Genomic DNA, 19,096 nt, shown 5'->3' on the forward strand with positions numbered 1-19,096 from the left:
TTGCCAGGGCTGATATCCGACTCCTGCCCTCCTCTTGTCCCGTGACGAGACGTAAATGTGGGGCATTCACGGTAGGACACAGGGTGTGACATTGGCATATACTGTAAACAGTGTATATATTATATACTTAAAACCCTCACAGGTACTGCATTTAGCATAAAAATATGCTCAAATCATAACATGGCAAACTCACGATTATCATAAAGTGGGCATGTCTGTAAAGGGGAGACTCGTGGGTACCCACAGAACCCATTTTTTAATTAACATATCTTAAGGTCAGAGGTCAAGGGACTCCTTTGAAAATGGCTATGCCAGTCTTTCCTTGGCAAAATGTAGTGTAAGTTTGGAGCGTTATTTAACCTCCATCTCAACAAGCTAATATGACATGGTTGGTACCAATGGATTATTTAGGTTTTCTAGTTTCATATATGATGCCAGTATCTTCACTCTAGCTTTAAAACCCGCTACAACCTCAAAAATGTTGTGTTAATGCATTAAAGAAATGATTGGCCTTAAAAGGAATTTGTGTTAATGTGTTTACAGCCCTAATATATACATATACATATACATATACATATACATATAAAGAGAAGCAGAAGGTATAGATAGATAGATAGATAGATAGATAGATAGATAGATAGATAGATAGATAGATAGATAGATAGATAGATAGATAGATATATTGATATTGATATATAGCTCTTCCCACTCTGGTGTTAATAATAATAATAATAATAATAATAATAATAAATTTTATTTGGTGGCGCCTTTCTAAACACCCAAGGACACCTTACAAGGATCAATTTAAACATAGACAGATAAAAACAAATAAAAACAACTGGACATGAGAGAGACATATTTGTACAGACACGTATGATTAACTGATTGGTACTATAGAGAGTAAGCCAGTTTAAACAGGTGGGTTTTGAGGAGGGATTTGAATGATGTGATAGTGTCAGACAGTGTGAGACAGTGTGATAGTGTTATTCCCAACAGAAGCATGATGCTCATCATTTCACACAATGTGCTGCACTGCAGCCAACAATCCCTCTTGACTTATTTGTCTCCCATTTTTCCACAGATTTCCAAAAATAACTGTACAGTACTGTACATGCCGTTATGCCTAACGTGTAGCAATGACAGGATTACAGTGCATGAGTGACAGCCACAGTAATAATGAGAAGGGATCTACTGCATGACGGAAACCAGGTAATGACAAGGGTCTAGGGTTTCACTGAGACCTAACAATGACAAGGGTACGGTGAATGACTTTGACCTGGGACTGATGGTGTCAGACGATACGGCTGCTGTATTAATGAGGTGCTGATGGACTGCAGTGATTCTCCTCCCTGTGCTCACTGTTAATCCTGCTTATGATGGATGCTGAGAAGGATTCTACTCTATCACAGGACGCTCATCGGGATTAGATGGATTGGACGATTTGGCCGGCGACTATTCATATCAATAATCAGAGTTAATGAGGACACTGCTAGGGAGGTAAAGACAGAGAGCAAGGGTTCATTCCTTGCTGTCACACACACACACACACATCGTGGTGTAAAGCCCAGAGGCCCGGTCTTAGACAGCCAGCGGCGCTGCTTTGGCTGGTGTGTATTTTGTGAGGTGCCTGTGATGATGAACAGTACAGCAGACTATACAGTGCAACAGTGCTGGACTCTTTAAAACTGAGCACTCAAAAAGATGAAGATGGCTTTGTGAGTAAGGTAATAAGGCCTGCTTACTCTCACTCTCAGTGCCTCGGTTCTTGTTCTCATAAACTTTAAACTACAATAACAACCTGCAAACTCTCAACGTTTTTAAGCCGTGCACCTGTGCAAAGGCACACGCACTCACATCCTATACGCTTAAAACAGGTCTGCCTTCCACGATGGCACAAATGTCCCGTCTCTGGCCCGGATGAAATGTGATTCCCAGAAGGCCGAGCGTTGATGCCTTCGGACACCTGTAGGGGCTTAGCTGTGAGAGCAGACAGTCTGCAGAGTGACACAAGGAGCTTATGGGAGCAGGAAACTGCTTTATGTGCATCTGGAAACAGAAAAGGACAGATTCAGCAGTCATCTGCATTATTGACATTCCTAATAGTAACGACTATGAAAAGTCAAACAGGGGACTCTAAAAGGGAACGTTTTATTTATTGCCATGAGAAATGGGCCAAAACGTATTGATAGTAGCCAACCATAATCTGCCTGAAACAACCGAGGGGAGATGGGACTTACAGGCACACTGTCGACTTCAAATGCTTTAAGTTACTGCTTTCCGGTGCTTAATGTGAACAAATTGATACATTACATGGAGCCCTGGCAACACAGTGACACGGTAATACCACCAGAAAGGTTGGATTCCACTCAGACACATGCATAATGAGGTAAAGGAATGCAGAAGGGCTTATTTCATTAGAAAAGGGCTTACTTCAAGTACTGAAGGCACTGTGAGGTTAGTCACATGTACAACCACATGTGTCCATATCTATAAGATCTGTGGTGATCACATTTAACAGGGTGAACTGAGGGAAGAGCTTTAACTCGTTCTGGCTAACCAACTGAAACAGCTCTAGTAGTAGTTCAAAGCGATATGAAAATGAAATAAACCAGTTCTCCTATGGGGATCATTAAAGGTTCATCTAGAAATAATGAATAAAATAAATGTAATATAACTGGTTTAAAGGGATAGTTCTGGTCTTTTGAAGTGGGGTTATATGAGGCACTTATCCATAGTAGGTGCATTACTTACAGTAGATGACGGTCAGCACTCCCCCAGCATCTAGAAACCGACAAGAGCACCGACACTGGAGCAAAGCAATACAGTGCTGTGGATGGGGACGGCAGAAAAACATATTTTAGCCACCTAAAAGAAAGGCTCACCTAAAAAATTGATATCCGTTTCAGTCTACGCTATATTTAGAATATTTTACAACAGCAAACTGCTGTTCCATCGTTGGATAGGGCCGTCTGACGGCATGATAAAGCGGTGAAAATATTATAAATATAGCGTACACTTAAACGGATATCAATTTTTTGAGGTGAGCCTCACTTTTAGGTGGCAGAAATATGTTTTTCTGCCGTCCCCGTCTTTGTCTGATGTCACTACAATATTTTGCACCTTTTCCATTTTCTTCCCCACGGTAACAAGCAGGGATGCAAGGTGCAGCATGTCTCTAAAACCTACATATAGAACCAGTCAAGCTCAAAAGGTTCAATCTGACAGAATTAAACGGAGCTACGTGTCAAATATTTCATATGGGACATATAAACACGTATAAATGTGTTACAGATTAAGAGCTGTATACCTGCCAGATTAATGCGTTTCAAGTGGTTCCATGGAGGATGCACCTGGAGTCGTTCCCCTGTCCATGACTGATGAAATAACGTTGTGTGAACCCATAAACACATCAGCTATGGCGAAGAGAAACAGATAATGTTGTTTATGCACCATCACAAGAATATGAAATGGAGTTAGTCCAACCACGCAGGTGTTTGCATTAATTTCATCTCATCAGATCTCAGGACTGTGCTGGTGGGTTCAGGACCGCTTAAACACTTTTATAGGCCGTTCACACAGGAGGCATTTTGATTTGACACAGCGGGAAAAAGAACAGGTGCATTTAATGATGAAACAAACATTCAGAATGGCTGCTTTCCATTCGGGTGGGCCGGGTCCACGGGGCTCGTGTATCTCATACACTGAACAGAGCAATCATTAATGTTATTAGGTACACCTGTGCCAAGGCGAGGCAACATGTTCGCCATAAAAGATGTCTACTGTTTTATTAGGACATGTAGTACTGAAGCTCAAACATTTAGTCCATACAGAAAATTAATCTGCAACTATTTAAATCATTTATTGTTTAATTATTCTTATTAAGCAAAAAGGCCAAATATTGCATAGTTTCAGCTCGTTTTCCTTTTCTCTTTGTCTTATATGATAATATATCTTAGGTTTCGGCAAAGAACGTATATTGCCAAGAAGTGAAAGTCAATTGATCGTTCCCATTGCAACATCGGCGCCCAGCAGCAGAGATACGCATCCGCCATTTTGGACTGAAAGCGACTACGGGACACCAGTAAAACGTCCGCCTAAAAAGTGCCAAACAAAATGATGTCTATTATATTGTCATATTCTACCGAAATGGCCTGTGTTGAACAATAACATATTATAAATATAATAAGCGTTTTCAGTCAAAAATGGCAATAGCGGTTGTTGTAAACAAAAAAAACAACCAAAACACAGTTTCATCTCTTTGCTTCTCTACTCTTTGGTTTTGGTGTGTTGATCAGAGGAAACAACATTTGATGACATCTCCATGGGATTCATTGATGGACATTTTCTCACTGTTTTCAAACATTTCATGAACCAAATGAATAACTGATTTATTGAGAAACATCCATATTAATCTATTATTAAAATAATTGCTACAGTTGTAGCCCTAACATGGTGTTTGGCGACCTCACGTAGTTCTGAAATAGACATCTACCCGACTTCAACCTGAGCAGAGGTGTACTGTAATCAGAATAACGTGCACACCTGTGTGGGTGTGCACAGGTGGCATTTAATTACTTCTATCATTATATTATACAAATACAGCTCGAAAGACGAGCTACATTTAGTTCATGACTTCCCGTTTCCAGGAGATATTGGAATTTTGTCCATTTTCATACCATTTTGACACCATCATGTTTCATACATTATAATGTCATTGCTGTAACCACCTCATAGTCAAACTTGAGCACACCAATACAAATGTAGGCAGAGCACTCTTAAAGGGGGCTACATACATCCATGCCATTGGACTGCAAGTCTTTAATAACAAAAAAAAAACCTCCATACAAAAGTATCTGTACATGGTCACTTACTGAACTGTATAGCATTTTATGGAAATGATCTAACATGGTCCATTTTTCTTAAATTTTAAATACAACACTTCAGCAACCACAGCACTGGATCTGCAACACAAAGCGGGCTGCCGGTGGAGAAGTCCATCTTTGTCGTGGCGGGCGATGCGAAGCAGCTGTCCAGACACTGGTTATATCAGTCTAACATGTGACAATATTAATGAGCGACATCCCATGTGAGCGGGGAACATAAAACTAAATGTTGATTTCCTTTGAAACAAAGCCCACACAATTGTTGAGAGACATAAATAAATGCAGTAATTGAACACCAGTGCAAGAAAGCATTCAGAACATGGAGACACGGGACAAAATCACAGACGATGGGATCGGGACACTAAGCTATAAACACTTACAGTAGAGCCTGAGTGAGACATTCCAACAGAACACGGGAACACAGAATTTAATTTTTGGTCTACTGAATATGGAAATCAGTGGACGTGACGTTAACATTGATGTTAATATTAATGGGGTACATTAAAATTGAAAAAAATAAAATAAAAGAGAAAAATAGAGGACATGGAGATGGACAGAAAAACAATTGCACCGTATCCCTGCCATGTGCTGTAAGCCCCAACCTGCCACCTGATCCTCATCTAAAGACCTGAAGGAGGAACTCCGTGTGGAGAAAGACTGCTGGGTTGAGCTGTCGTGTGTCACAGTTAGGGAGTATCTGATTGGGCGACTGGTTCCAGCTCCCGCCTCGCTTTGTGGTGGCAAAATCCTGCCTTGTTCAAAGGTCATTGGTGGGATTAGTTGAAACCTAACTGTGATTGTGTGACTGTGGTTGCATGCTGACATGGAGTCCCGACACACACGCATCCCGTCCTCCCTCCTGCACACACACCCACTGTCATGCACCCTGAATGAAGGCTCGGGAAGCATCTTGCTTGTACAATCAAATGTGTAAGTGCTGGGACAGCGCGCTAAGTGAACATCTTTCACTTTGATAAAACTTCCAGTTGCAACCATTCTCGATGTGGCGTCTGTTGTTCATGTTAATGATTCTATAATTGATAAAATAAACAAATAAACTAAAAGCTGCTGCATTGAAACATCATCATACACTGATGTATTGAGTGTTGACGTGAATCTTAAATGCAGTTTAGAGACGATGATGTTTTGTACAAGAAGTTAAAGGTACAGTGTGTAGGATTTGGCGACATCTAGTGGTGTGGTTGCAGATCGCAACCAACTGATTAACCCTCTGCTCACTCCTCCCTTTCCAAGACTGCAGTAACGCAAGCTCAGAGAAGTCAGAGGCCACCTTTACCATAATAACACTACTTTAGGAGCAATGGAAGTCAGACGGCGGCTGGCGGTACCCCGGTTTTGCGCTCTGTGGTTCACGTTACCACAGTTTCACAAGCGTGTCGGAGAACTACGGTGGTCTTCAGGTAACGTAAAAACGCAAAACAGCCGATTTTTTCAGCCGATTCAGCATCGTCGGTGAGAGAAATCACTCTGATTGGCTGTACAGCTTAAACGAATCAGTGCACGAGAAGAGAAATAGACGTGAGGAAAGCAAGCCAACGAGTAAAGTCACACAGAAGGCTCTTCTCGTTTTTCCTATTTTCACAACGACATGGCCGTCTGGAATGAAGCTAAGCGGTGAGTGAGAGTGGTGAGAACGTATGTGCTGTTCGAGTGCAACTTTTTGGCCAAGACAAAGGCGAATTGAGGCGACACAACTAGTGGCCTTTGTCGCTGCTAGTTCTTTGATGTCGGGTTGGTGTGTCTGGGTCTTTACACACTGTTCCTTTAAGGGCTGTTATTGCAGTAAGGGGTTTGAAAACAAAGTGCAAGTGATGCACATGTTTTGTCATTTTACATTAATGGTCCCCTGTTATGGAACAACAGACTACAATGAGTGATTCTAATTCATGAAGGCAACAGTTATCGCTGAGGCCTAATTTTTTGGTGAATAAAAATGTCTGAATAATGATTCATTGTTCCATCCATTGTTAAAAAATATATTAATGTTGGCATCAAAAATAAAAGTAAAGATTACTGTCCCAATACTTGCACTGTTAACTGTATTTCCTTGAAATGATTACTATGGAAATGTTTACAATAAGTGCAAATTGGTCGTTATTCCAGAATAGCTCATATGATTTGTGATGCTGCGATAAGGAAGTGGAGACCCCACCCTTGTCCTCATGTCCCTGCCTTGTATTTGTCCAAACCCCACTGTGCAAGTTTTTTCATGCCTCCCTCTCTCCTTAAGTCCTCACTTATCGGAGTTCTTGCGCGGCCTGCGGAAGCTGGACATGTTCTCGTTTAGTGCATAGATGCGCCTGGAGAACTCCTCAAAGCCAGCGACGTCCAGCTCTCCCAGCACCTGTTCGTCACACTCCACAGCTACAGCGTGGTCCACAGGGATGCAGTGGTAGACCTCCATCCGGGCCTCGTCTGCTAGCCCCAATCCCAAACCTAAACCGGTGGCCTCCGTGCCCATGATCTCCTCAGCTTGCTCCACAGAGCAGCGCAGCTCCGGGGCCAGGCCGACAAGCGCCTGTCCTGGTACCAAAGAGCCGTTCATGGCCCCTGTGTGCTGACTAGTCGGCACCGTTTCCTCACCAGTTTCCTGCACCGTAGAAGAGTTAGGCGCAACGGAGCTACTGGGTGGCTGCTCCTCAGACTCTTCTTCTTTATGTACTTCAACCTCTCCGTCAATGCTTCTGGGTCTCTCCACCTCCACCTCCACCGCTGTCTCCTCGCTCTCCTCCTTCTGCTCTCCCTCTTCGTTGGACTCCGCGGTCTTGGTCAAGTTAAGTGAGGCCATGCCGGCATCAAGGGAGGAGGATAGGTGTTTGGATGAAGGCGAGGGCGGTGCCAGGCCAACCGGGGGCTGCTCTTCACCCATGGCTGTGTTGTAGCTGGGTGGAGGAGTGGACTTGTACTTATCGGCCTCCGAGCTCGCCCTTTTTCTCAGACCTCGGTCCGGGGAGCTGGTGTGGCTGGGGTAGCCTATCTCTGAGGCAGCAGACACACCAAGCTGAGACTTGGCCGGCACTGGGATGGAGCTGGAGACATGGTGTCTGTCACTGTGAGGGACAAAGACAAAGAGAAAGACAATTAATAAGGGATAGCATCAAGCATAAATAAAAGGAATGACAAACTACAAAGATCAGATTAGGGGCCCTATTCAAACGGTCTATAGCGCACGGTCCAAAGTGCATGGCGCGAGTGCATTTAGGGCGTGTCCAACTCCACTTTTGCTAGTTAAGCGACGCATAATCTGGGCGCAAAGTAAGGCGCAAGAGGCAACGGCAAAGGCAAAGATTCAGCAGAGTCGTTTTCTGCTGAGGAAACGTATCTTCTCGTGCATGAAGTGAAAGTGTGCGAACCGATAACCTATTTAACCGGTGCAGGTGGCATGGGGGGCAAAATTGATTGTATGATAATAAGCACTAGGATAAATATGATAAACATGTATTGATAAATAATAAAAACTATATTACGTTCCGATGCAACTCACGGAGGGGCTCGTTCCGGCTGAGCGGAAGCCTCTGGAGCTGCTTTAGGCGAATCCATCAGCCTCAAAATGCCGCCGTTTAGGGGCAGAGGGCCAGCAAACTTTGAAGTAGCCTACGTCTACATTCGCACACACAGAAGAATGAGGAGACGCCACAGAGGCCTATGGGCACATAGATGGGCTCAACTACAATTGCTACCTACATAACATTGGCACTGGGCGTGAAAATGACAACAGCGTCGGTCTGAAACTTGCGCCGGGTGTAGGAGAGGGCCCTTTGATTGCATTTGATTTATTACAGTCAGATAATCTCTACAGCCAAGATAAGAGCCTGGGATGTCCTGATGGGTTGAATGAGACACCCAGACTCCACTTGGACCTGGTTCTCCATTGATCTCACTCCACTTAAGCACCCAACTCCACCCCCCCGCGGTCCAGGAGAACGACAGCTGCAGCTCTTTGTAAATCACTCCAACTTACCACATTCAGAAAACATTTGTGCATCCTGCGAGACTACACTCACTTTCTGCTGACTGGAAAATGCGCAGCAGGCGTCCACCCAAGTATGTCAGACATTTTTTCTCCATAACAGATAACAGACTCGGGATCGGGGGACACCTCGCCCCGGCTCTAGAACTGGAGCCATAAATTTACTTAAATGGTGGCCTGACCGCCCTTAGGGCCAAAATCACAGGACTACTTAACGCTCTGCTTAACGTGACCATTCGGCTATGTCAGGAGCCGAGGCACTGTACTGTTGGGGTCAAAGGTCAAGAGGAGCCTCAATGTGCTCTCTAGAGATTCACATGTGGTGGTTAACGAGTTGAGGACAAATCTCTGCTTTTTCAGTTGGACATGCAGTCATAATAGATGTCCTTGTAAATTGTCTCCCGTCGCTTTGCACTCACCAACAAAGTCTTCTTTATAACGGTGGCATTTGGCGTGTGCATTTATTGTGTACTAGCTCGCTGTCTGATGGACAGTTCCACCACCAAACACATGACAGCTTGTAAAAAGGGGGCCTGACCTTGACCCGTGCCAGCACCCTGCCGAGGTGGTCCTGCCAGGGTTCACAGGCAGGACACTGCTGAGGAGAGCGGAGAAGCCTGTCTAGTTTTAAGAGGAACTTCAAAGCGCCTGCGATACACTAAATGAGAACCATCCCCGGTCTGAAGGTACAGTATGTAACCGCTTATGGTAACAACCTGTAAAAACTAGATGGATAGCATTTAAGCTAATTGGAGGCATACAGATGTAAAAATGTTGGATGGTCAACCAAGGTCAGGGTTAAGAAAATAAAGTCATGACCGGATCCAGTGAGGGTGTTCTCTATTTAAGTGGGCCGAACAGTAGACGGACTGTGCTTTACTTGGCAGCACATGTCCATCAAAACACATAATTTCATACGACGGCCTTTAGCTCGCTCCCCCCCTAACGAGCATATGGTTAATTCTGCAGCGTTTTGGGGCAAAATGGAAACAATGTGCTCTTTAACACCTAATTTTCTGGGGGAGACAAATGAACGGGGTTCCTACACATTTTCCATTTCAAAATTCCACACTTTTCCAGACTCAAATTGCCAGACTTCTCGGTAGATATTTCATACCATATTTGACCGTGACTTCGTGACTTGGGGTGCAGAGGATGCTGTGACGAGACTTAAGTGTTTCGGCGCCTCCCCCCCACGTTTGAGTTGTCACACGATTTTACACAAAGTCTGCATCCAGCTCTCTTCTCCCATTTGGAATTGTTAACCAACCAGGCTTTGTATTTGGGATAGTCAAGTCAGCCCTCAGAAAACTTGCACTTACATTGTGGCCGTTCAGTCCCCAGCTCTACGCAGAAAGCTGAACAGCGTTCTACTGTCTTGGGGCAATGCTGCTCTACGTGAAAAAACATTATGCATTAATTAGCAACAGGGACAGACTGGAACAGAAATCCGTCCCGGGGCTTTTAGATGGAGAGGCCTTTTACGCGAGCGCCCGTAGGGAGCGAGCTAGGGCTGTCAAAGTTAACGTGATAATAATGCATTAACGCAAATTTGTTTCAACGCCACTAATTTCTTCCTCTGACCTCAAAACATGTGAATGAAAATGGGTTCTATGGGTACCCACGAGTCTCCCCTTTACAGACATGCCCACTTTATGATAATCACATGCAGTTTGGGGCAAGTCACAGTCAAGTCAGCACACTGACACACTGACAGCTGTTGTTGCCTGTTGGGCTGCAGTTTGCCATGTTATGATTTGAGCATATTTTTTTTTATGCTGAATGCAGTACCTGTGAGGGTTTCTGGACTATATTTGTCATAGTTTTGTGTTGTGAATTGATTTCCAGTAATAAATATATACATACATTTGCATAAAGCAAGCATATTTTCCCACTCCCATGTTGTTAAGGGTATTAAATACTTGACAAATCGCCCTTTAAGGTACATTTTGAACAGATAAAAAATGTGTGATTAATCGCGATTAACTATGGACAATCATGCGATTAATCGTGATTAAATATTTTAATCGACTGACAGCCCTAGTGCGAGTCAGAAAAGTTCGGGCAGTAATTTAATGTAATTTAACACTAATACAGTTTTCATGGTATAAAGAGAATCTGATGATGCTGAAGACCTTCAAGGCACTTCATAGTGGATGACACCTCCTCAGTTTGTATAAGCATGTTGCCACTGCACTGAATTAAAACAAGATGCAATGTCCTGAGGTGAAAAAAAGCGGAGGTGAGCTGGAACACTAGTCACCGTTCTGAGCCAATCAGATTTCAACCAAACGGAGGAGGGGGCGCTCGCATCCCCTCTCAATATTGAAAGTATTAGATTGGTCCAGTCTGACAGGCAGCGTTCCGCTCTGTGCTGTCTGCCTGCCGTTTTTGGTTACTTTTTATTATTATTATATTATTATTGTTATTTATTTTGGCTGCACCGGCTGCTCCAAACGCCATGAAAAACACTTTACTGCTTGTACGGTCTATTTATTTTTAGAAATTTTATATTTTAGAAAACAGAATAGGGGCAATAGTCTGGAAACAGAAGTGTTTTTACACACTTATCCAGACCTGTAAATTACTAAAAATAAAATGTTATTATTTTCCCGTACTTTTCCATACAGCGTAGGAACCCTGAATGAAAGATTTGCCATCTCAAACACGTATCTGTAGCTTTCCAAATGAAACCATCATGGGCTCTTTGGAAGCCAGTCCAAAAAAATCAAAACCTGCTTCGGTAGACAGGAAGAAAGATAGATGTCATGAGAAGTCAATTATCATTTAAGTAAGTGGAAAATGTGATTCAGACTCTTTGAAACACAATACAGGTTAGGAAACCGGAGAAAACTGGTACCGAGCGAAAATATAAGGATTCCATGCATCATTTATAAAAAGCTAATAAGTGACTACCACGTTTTTTTTTAGCTTGACCGACCGAAGTCCTTTCGGCAACGGCTGATTGGACGGCTTTGATTTTAATTATTATCAGCCATTTTCTTCCATTCCTCCCTCCAGCTGGCTCTCTAATATAAGGCTCTCTAATATAATCCATTTGGTCCGTTTTTAGCTGGCCATCCACGGCACGAGCAAATGCATTATTGACACTGGCATTAAATCACGTTGGTCATCACACCAGGTCTTTTGTATAATGAGGAATTTTGTATTTGGACCGTGTTATTTTGTTCCACTCAGTTCCTATGTTTGGCCTACATTTGTTCTATTATTTGTGTCAAATTGTGCAGCAGAGGACTGGGTGTGTCGCCGAGGACTTCAGCCAAGCAAACCTCTGGGCAGTCATAACATTTTTTCTTGAAACATTTTAACTATTATGTCGATGACATGTTTTTTTTAATGTGAGCAATTAGGCTACACATGTATGGCCACTGTGAGCATGTGTGCTGATTAAGGTTAGGAAGACAGAACTGCTGGAACACAGGTCCTAAAGTTGCTTTCAGAAAAGCTGGAACAGGCCGAATACTTACAGTGCATGAGCTAACTGTCTCTTGTTGACATTCTTGGTGCACTGCGAGAGATCTTTCATATTCTTAATAAACATTTATTCTGTTCCCATTCTGAAATTTCCTTCTCCCGGCATAAATCATTCTTACAGTACAAGTAGTCTTTAAACTGCTGCTTGAAAAGAGATGGAATGAAATTTTAGGGATGGCAATGTCTATCTGTCGGTCCACTACTTTGGTCCAGACTGAAATATCTCAACAACTATTGGATAGATAGATTGCCATTACATTTGGGACATATATTCATGGCCCTCACAGGATGAATCCATAGACTGTATATAAGAAGTGGACATAAATAGGACATTTTTAAGCGACCAAAATGTTAGTTAATTTTTTTTTTTTTTAAAATACATCATCCCTGGAGCACTCAATAATGAAGCAAGTTAAAATAACTTATTCTAGCCATATGAGGAAATTGCCCCCCATATATACACTATTAATAAGGATGGGACTTTACAATAGAGGACTCAGATTTCAAACTTTCTGTGCAGCTTGGACTTCGTCTAAGACCTTCATGACAAGCAAAGTGAATTCACGACAGCAGCTTGATATACCATACTGATGGGAAAAAGGCCTGTTGCTCCTCCCAAATGTATGATACACAGCAGTATAGTGATAGGTTCCTTCCACTGGTAGCCACCACCTACAGCAAGTCTGTAAGGGTCATTGGACCCCCATCTGCTGCATCACCCTGACAACAACTTCACTGAGGCCTCTGCCTAAATCATCAAGCAGAAAACTTGAAAATGCCGAGCCAGAAACAGCCCTTACTACTTTTTGTATCTGCTCTCTTCCTTTCCACCGCTGATGTCAAACCTGGCATCTTTCACTCCGACTCAGGAATTTGGTAAGCCAAACCGTTCCACTGTCCAATCCCCCGGACAGGCTTCACAACATGCCCCAGTTCATATCAAAACCCTGCTAAGGAGCCACGATTTTTGGGCCAAAAGCAACAATGGCAGATAAGATTTAACCGTTTGATGTGGTTAAGGGAAATCCCTGTGAAACTAAAAGAGCAAACATTACTAAGAATTTGATATGCACTGTGGTGGAAGCCATGTTTTCTTTTTCTTCAACAGGGTAGGACTTATTGACCGTCTGGCCTTTGAAGACAGGGAATCACCACAGCACAGCATGTGCAACACCATCAACAAGCTGACAAAATACACACTGATATGAACAGTAAATGCCAGAATAAATGTGTGGTTTATACAATAATGGGACTTTTGACATTTCCATCTTATTATTTTTTTTTAGGATGGCTTTTTAACATCTGTCCTATCTATCTATGTAAAGTTTATAGATGTTTTACAAACAATTTCTTAAAACTTTACAAATTATTTGGTAATAATTAACAAATACTTATATATAGTGTATAAAATGTTATAATGTGTGCAACATTAAAATGATAATAAATACTTTACTAATGTAATCAGAATGTAATTGTTATCGTCTCTTATCAGCTATGATACAATACATAGATTATAAACTCATTATTTCATATTACACAACAGAATTTATAGCATTACTAATAATTAGTAAGCATTATTCATTATCATTTCATTGCTTGTTAACAGTAAAATAACTATTAACTAAGTTTAATTAACGATCAATTTACCATTTATAAACGATGGTTGTTATAAAGTGTCACCCAAAAATGTACGGCACATCTCCAGGGTAAGTTCAAATAACATCTAAGACATTTATTTTTCAAATTTTAAGAGGATTTAAAAGCTGAATTTCATAAATATAAAGCTATCATGTTATAGTAGCCTCCTTTATAAAAAATGAAACGTAAACATATGGTTGGTTAGAATAAAAGAGGGAGAAATGGAATGGAAATGGCATTATTATTCCCAACGGGTAAGGAGGAAGTGGTGTTTGGAGACGCAATGTGCCTTTACAGAATATCACATGAACAGAGAAAAAGAACATATCCCTGATTTATCCTTCCAAATGATCATCCGCTATTATATAGTAAATCCATAGGGCACGTGTCGGGCTTAATGTACCTTGCAAACTGTTATTTTAGGTATATAAATTTGAGATTATATCCTTTTATCTTTCACTGACCAGACTACAGCTGTCTAAATATGGCATCCCTTCGTGTTCACCATATAACACAGGGGGTCCGCCGTGGTTTCGCTGAATCTGCCTGACCAGGAGCTCTGCCACACCTTGCCTCCCCACCCCCCCGTGTTTGTAGCCCTGCTTCCAGGCACCGGAGCGGGATTAGGGCCCTGTGAACCTCGGCCAGGCCCTCAGCGGATGTGGAGCGGCAAATGGCAGCATGTTGAACGCGTTTGCTTTGATCTCAGCAGCCTGTACAGTTTACAAAGAATGGGTTTCTGGTACTGTCTCTGTCTGCCTCGGGGTAATAGATTCACCATTTTTCCACTGTTTCTTATCCTTCAGCGAGATTTAAAAAACCTATAGTGCCCATTTTTCAGCAGAGCTGGACTGTATATATTATGACATGTTATGATGTGTTTCTGAGACAGTACTGTTTGGAAATGTATAAAGATATGATCAGCAGCTCACCAGACGAGCATCCTATAGCCTACTGCACAAAAATTAAGTTTTTTTATAGTACACCCTTTTTATTCTTACATGCTTTTCCTCACTTTTTCCATCCCGTCTGGATAAAATGTACGAGATGAACCCGCTATGTTCTCGCGGTGTGGGTCTTGGCGCTTTGGGAACGGCTCTCCCAGCAGACTGCAAGCATGCTGAATTAGTTCTATATGGAGGGAGGAACCGTTTCCAAATGTGTTCTGGAAACAGCGCCCTTGGTCATATCCTTCATCACATCATCCTTGTTTGGATGCGTGGAAGGAAGAAAGAGGTGGCAAGGAGGGATAGAGGAAGCAGATTAGTCTCTCTCTCGCACAGTCTATAAGATAATTATCTGCAGCTGCCATGCAGCGTTTTTATACATCCATATTTCATGAGCCAGGTCCCAGCGCTGGAAATTGTATCTGAATGTAAGCTTTCGCAAGGAAGACTGGAACTGATATGGGAAGGAAATAGCGCAACAGTGTGTGAAACAGTCACCTCATCATCCTCACTGGAGGCTTTAAGTTGAAGGAAGGTGCAGTATGCATGGTCTTAAGATGAGAGGGCAAGTTTAACCACTGTAACTCTGCTTAAACATTTTAGCATACTAATATATATATTTTAGGAATGTCAAAGTTAACAGGATAATACCGTGTTAACGCAAATTTGTTTTAACGCCACTAATTTCCTTTACGTATTGACACAACTCAGTTTTAATGTGAATATACTGGTAATTAATTTGCGATTAACTATGGACAATCGCGTGATTAATCGCTATTAAATATTTTAATCGATTGACAGCCTTAACATATATTTATGATTTTTAAACCTTTTTACCATCTTTCAAATCAAGTGTGACATTATTATTGAAAGCTAAAGCTCACCTTTCAACATTATTATGTCTTGTTTGTTTATTACATACAAGAACCGAAATGTAAAATCGTTACGTTGTGGTTTTACAGCTGTTAGTTAGTGAGCTTTAGAGATGCCAGCGGGTAGATGTATTCGTCGGACAGAGCCAGGAGAACTGTTTCCCCTGCTTCCAGTCTTTCTGGTAACATAAGCTAATCAGCTGCTGGCTGCTTCCATACAGAAAGGAGAGTGTTATCAATCTTCTCATCTAACTACTCGGCAAGAAAGCAAACACGCACTTTCCCTAAATGTTGAACTATTCCTTTAAGGTGTTGCTAAATCTAGCAGAGCTCTATATCGTGTTACGGTGTGAACGACTGATCTCGATGTATGTTTTCGAAGCTCAGAGCTGCTCGTGCTGATGAGAAAGGCAGTTCTCAGCTGATGACTCCGGAGTCAGTACAGGGCGGCTTTTGTTCCCGTCCCTGTGGTCTCGTTGTCGTACATGGAGTGTGGCTGTGGCGAGCCACTGTAGAACTGTTACACTCCCACCTCCACTTCTTTAAAAACGTTCATGCATGTGTACACACATATACACACACACACACACACATAGCTTCAGGCTTAGCGGGCCCATGCTTTCATCTCGTCTATCTTTGGGCCCTTCCACTTCCCATTAAGGGAGGGGGCGGGCTGATTTGAGAGCTCTGGCTTTTCATGGCTTCTTTCCTTTCAAAACAAAAGATTATTCAATTAATGTGTGTAATACACATTTTCCCCTTTGCTGACCCTGGGAGAGGAGTGGAGATCAAAGACAGCTTTCTCTTTTATAGGGCAGTGGAGCTGAAGTCGGACACAGACCAACTCTCAGGTCTTAGTAAAGGGTTACTCACAGGCCATAAGTCTGTAGAAGGAGAGAGGCAGAGATCTAAGCATTCCACCTCACTGGGACATAGTGGCTGCTGCAAATCTCATCAAGTACCGCTTTAAAAAATGCGGAGGTACGGATTATGTGCTACATTATTACAGGTGAAGTATACTGTGTAGCATTCTTAACATTTATCTAACACATAATGTGCTGTGTCAGACCTAATCTCTATAAACAGATTCTGGGAAAGGGTTTTTGGTTCAATCAAATCAAACTGTAAATCCCTATATATCACATTCATACATCATCTTTCTGGCTTCAGTGACCTCTGAAGAAATATTTGAGTGTCTGACTCTTACCATCGCACCAGCAGGCCATGCTCCAGAAAGTTCTTCAGGTTGGGTAGCGTCTGCTGCAGGTCTGGGGTGGTCAAGCCATGTTGATATCTCAGCTGCAAGAAAAGAAAAAACACATATCATTAACCTCAAACAACCTACCACATTGTGCACCCTACAACCCTTCATATAGAGTGTGGCGAGCTGCGAATCACTTAGACACGTATGCACATTCTCCCATGTTTGGATGTCGGAGAAGAAAGAAATACCACCTACAGGAGAGGTCTGAAGTCTACATTCTTTCACCGTGACACGTTTCTACTCTTCCCCCATCAGACCATTACTCATCTGGACACACAATGGGCATCCTTCCCTGATAACAGGTATGTGCGCTAATATGTAAGGTGTGTGGAAAGACAGGGGATGAGATGCGGGTGGCAAGAAAAAGCAAACTCGCTGTTAAACATCTGGACGAAATGGCGCGCAGAGAGCACATTAGAAACCCCATTACATTCTCCCATGATCTCTCCCTCTCTCTTCAGTAGACCCACTTCTAAATTTGGCCTTGAATGTTCCCTCCCTTGTACCACAGTGCTTTATTTCATGATGATAGAATCAAATCCAGTGAAAAAAAAGAATAAAAAAATCAACAAGGCCACCTTGAAACTCCGGCTCTGGTGCCAGAAATATCTCCTGTAACAGTTGAGCGATGTCACAGCGAGCCAACTCTTGTCCCGGAAAGTTTATTTAACCTATATTACTGAACAGCAGAGGAGCATCATGCCGCACGTCCAGCGTATATCTCTGAGGCCCCTCTGTCACACACACTGCCTGCACCAGCTGACATGTGTTTTGTTTCCACTTGGGTGCCACGGCAACCACTCTGCACACACATACACACACACACTTCTGCTGAAGAGATGCAGCGCACATGACTCTAACGCATCACTCACCCAGGATAACTGCTTCTTCATATATGAGCACATAATGGATGAGTGGCATGATAATAAAGGAATTACAGACAGATACATCTTTGAGCCTCAGAGGGCAAAGGTCACATTTCCTTGTTTTTTTTATTTCAGTTTACGAGGAGCCAAATGGTTTTCAGGGTATCAGCAGCCCCCAAAACACATCAATACCTGTTTTCTTGTGGTAATTGCTTCATACTTATTCAGAACCCTGCCATAGTGGTTCTTGTAAAGCTGGACTAATGCATCAGACCGGCAATACGTCATCCAGAGTAGGCTCTCACGACCACGCCACCTAGAAGTCTGGATAAGCAATATCTGGCCACTGTGTTGGACGGGGGACGACTGAAGGGACATGGCGGCGTTCAATCTGAAGTTATTAAGGTATTGCGAACGCAAGGCAAAGTTGCTAAATAGTTATTATATTTCTATAACAAGAGATGAATGCATACGAACTTGTCAAAATTACAATCCAAACACATCAAATTGCATTGAAGATGTTCCGTTTTCTTTCCCCGTAAAGGGGGCGCGGCCTTGACTTTTTGCGAAGTACCCGTATGTGCCGGTCTGATGTATGGCGAGGAGAGGAGTAGCACAGGAAAAGTACACACAGGCCACATGTGCATGCGTGTCAAAAATATAAAATGTCCAAATCCCATTGTATCTAAACAGCTGCCAGAATAATGTGTAAACTGGACGGCATGGACGCTACGGTATGTGCATGACATGTGCCAAAGTGTTCACATGTCTGCATCAATGTTCCAGTGTGTTTGCGCACGTGTGTTGTTCTGGCCTCGAATTATCCGACAGTCGTGACAGTATCGAAGGAGGACTTTTTCAAAAGAAGTTAGATTGAGGTAGCGGGACAAGGGGTGTCGCCCCGAAACCCAGATGGTGATGGAATGGTCCAAAACCTTACGGGAACAACATAGAGATCCATTCATGACTCAGAGTAAACCTCAGGGTCTGACCAAATGACGGCGCTGTGCTGTCCACAGGGCCAGCTGAACGGAATTGGGTTTGAAGCGGCAGGCCAAGATCAATAACACCACCAGTTTAGAAACAGAAAGAGCATAGCAACACTGGGCGGTGGGGTGGGGGGGGCTTGGTTGTTCTGTG

At 42.7% G+C, this 19,096-nt stretch overlaps 1 protein-coding gene across 1 annotated transcript in view; it reads right to left on the bottom strand.

The window, feature by feature from the left end:
• Positions 1-4,775: 4,775 nt before the first annotated feature.
• The window catches only part of uvrag (UV radiation resistance associated gene), a 104,305-nt gene continuing 89,984 nt past the window's right edge, over positions 4,776-19,096 (bottom strand). Inside the window, exons 14-15 of the mRNA XM_074612073.1 lie at positions 17,034-17,125; positions 4,776-7,954 (exon numbers count right to left, since the gene is read on the bottom strand). Coding sequence (XP_074468174.1) covers positions 7,138-7,954; positions 17,034-17,125 — 909 coding nt within the window. The 3' untranslated portion in view covers positions 4,776-7,137. The remainder of the gene's footprint in view (positions 7,955-17,033; positions 17,126-19,096) is intronic.

Source organism: Sebastes fasciatus, chromosome 16 (assembly GCF_043250625.1).
Source record: "Sebastes fasciatus isolate fSebFas1 chromosome 16, fSebFas1.pri, whole genome shotgun sequence".
Lineage (NCBI taxonomy): Eukaryota > Metazoa > Chordata > Actinopteri > Perciformes > Sebastidae > Sebastes > Sebastes fasciatus.